The sequence below is a fragment of the Vigna radiata genome, chromosome 5 (genome assembly GCF_000741045.1).
Source record: "Vigna radiata var. radiata cultivar VC1973A chromosome 5, Vradiata_ver6, whole genome shotgun sequence".
Lineage (NCBI taxonomy): Eukaryota > Viridiplantae > Streptophyta > Magnoliopsida > Fabales > Fabaceae > Vigna > Vigna radiata.
In genome coordinates, this window is record NC_028355.1 from 29052381 (window position 1) to 29054764 (window position 2384).

Here is a 2384-nt window from a genome sequence, read left to right on the forward strand (position 1 = left end):
GGGGGGAATTCTAGATCTCTATATCACTCTATCCTAAACTATTACTCTATTATTCACCAGTATGATCTTTAGCCATATAGTTTTGTAGACAGTTGGTTCTATCAGTCAAGATTGCATATTTGTGTACTTGTTAGACTTCTTTATTCAATGTTGTTTATCTTAATTTACAGCTGTTAGATAGTTCATATACATTGTTACCGGCAAATGAGCTGAAGAAGCGATTTGAACAAGAAGGTGTGAATATCTTCTGATAGATAATTGTTATGCTAAATCTCTTACATTTCATGATGTTGTTACCTCTAACTGCATTAAATTGATCTGCAGGCATCTCTCTCGATAGCCCTGCTGTTACTTCATGTGGAACAGGCGTAACTGCCTGCATTCTTGCATTGGTACATCTCCCCTTCTATTTGGATGAGTCTATATTTATGTGGCTTTGGGAAAGCAAATAGATAAAATTGCTTCCTTTGTGGATGGAATATTACCTATTGCTCTATGGTTAATAAAAAGGAAATTTTGCTTAGAAAGGATTTTCATTAGTCAGTCCCTTTTCCACTTATCATTTACTTAAAAGTAATATGTTTTATTCAGAGAAGTCATACCCTCCTCTGCTTCACTTTTTACTTGTCAGATTTTTTATCATTGTATTTTCCCTATTGGTTTTTTCAATTTGCTTTCCTTCATTGTTTTTTTATGTGTAATTCTGATTCTCCATCCTCTCCTAGTTCTGCTGGCACTTGTCTTTGTTAGATTGGACATGCCTATCGAGTCACATTTGAATATCTTAAACTTGAAGTCTGGAATAGAAAAAATAATAGGCTGACATGATTATAGATTTTTAACAGTTCAACTTCCAATATATGCAAGCATGTTTTTCTAATGGAAAATTTTGTCTGTTTCAGGGTCTGCATCGTCTTGAAAAGTTTGATGTTGCAGTTTATGATGGATCTTGGACTGAATGGGGAGCTCAAGCTGATACACCTGTTGAGGTTTCATAAATCAATACTGATAGATTTTCATGCTACCAAAAAGCATCTGCAAGTGAAGGGGAATATCCAATTGTCAAACATCTTTGGATGTCAAAATTTCTCTGCTACACTGTTTGTTGTGGTTGAATTGCCAATGGTTTCCATGTCTAATGTTAAATCCTATCACGTGGCTTTTGTGAAAATAAGGATAGGATTTCTCAAGAAAGCCTCAGAAGTGGGAGTTTGTTGGGTATGCTAAAAATTACAAATAATATATTCGGATAACATCACTTCCATAAATTTTTCTTTAGAACATGTGAATCGGTGAAAACTTAAATTTATGTGTCATCTCGATCTAGCAAAATTTTGAATGAGAAAATTGTCACTCAATGGAAAGTTACTGCTATGATTTAATAGTCTATAAAGAATATTGTCCTTCAAAGTCTGCATAATCAAAGAGATATGTTGCATGGATTGGCACAATGACACTCAAACAAATCAATTGTACTGACACAATGTTAATAATTTAAAAAGAAAACATATATAAGCAAATATAGTTTTGTATTAACACGACAATATTCAATAATGGTTTAATTATTAATTTGGTTGTTAATAATTAAAGGGAGGTTGTGCGAGTCCCCCACAATTGCTCACATCAGACAATCAAAGGGAGGTTGTTTTTACCACGTTCAATCATCCTTAGGACGAAATCACTTATATTTGTATTATTTTTTTCTTAGGTATTTTTTTCATAATGAAGGTGAATATTTTTAGGTGGTTTGTCATGCCTACTGTAGTATAGAAGTAAAATTACTAAATTGATTTGCAGTAGACTATAACACTTTTTTTAAGGATCCCGATATTTTGACACCATATTTTTAACACTCTTTTAACAACGCCATGTGTCAGCATGTGATTGGGTGTGGATTTTTTTTTAAAAAAAAGTGAAATTGTGACGTCATTTTGGAGGTAGAACTTTGAAGTTTTTGATTCCAAGTTTGCCCTTGTCCCATATTTCTCTAAAATTAACATTGTCTTTCATCCTGTTTCATCAAATTTGAAAAACTCAGTCTTCCCATTTCTGCATTCGAACTTGGGTTTGCTTTCGCCCTTCTGCTGCCTTCGCTCTCGCCGTTTTATTGCCTTCGTTTTCGCCTTGGTCGTTGTCGTTGACTGTTAGCCTTCGTAAGCGATGTGGGTCTCGCTGTTGTTGCGTCTTTTGGTTCGTGGTGTGTTCGTTTTGCGAAATGGCGAGTTCTTCTTCCAAGATAAGCGCGTTAATGGTTTGTGGGTTTTGGAGTTTAGGTTTTCGTATATTCAGTTTTGGTTTTGTGTGTTGTTTTTGATTTAGGGTTTTTAATTTTTGATTTTTGNTTTTTGTATGNAGTTGACNGTTCGTCACTCTGTTTCAACCAA

At 34.3% G+C, this 2384-nt stretch overlaps 1 protein-coding gene across 1 annotated transcript in view; it reads left to right on the forward strand.

Annotated features, from left to right (window-relative positions):
* The window catches only part of LOC106762720 (thiosulfate/3-mercaptopyruvate sulfurtransferase 2), a 7202-nt gene extending 5924 nt beyond the window's left edge, over nt 1–1278 (forward strand). Inside the window, exons 10-12 of the mRNA XM_014646762.2 lie at nt 171–234; nt 325–392; nt 903–1278. Coding sequence (XP_014502248.1) covers nt 171–234; nt 325–392; nt 903–998 — 228 coding nt within the window. The 3' untranslated portion in view covers nt 999–1278. The remainder of the gene's footprint in view (nt 1–170; nt 235–324; nt 393–902) is intronic.
* Nucleotides 1279–2384: the final 1106 nt, after the last annotated feature.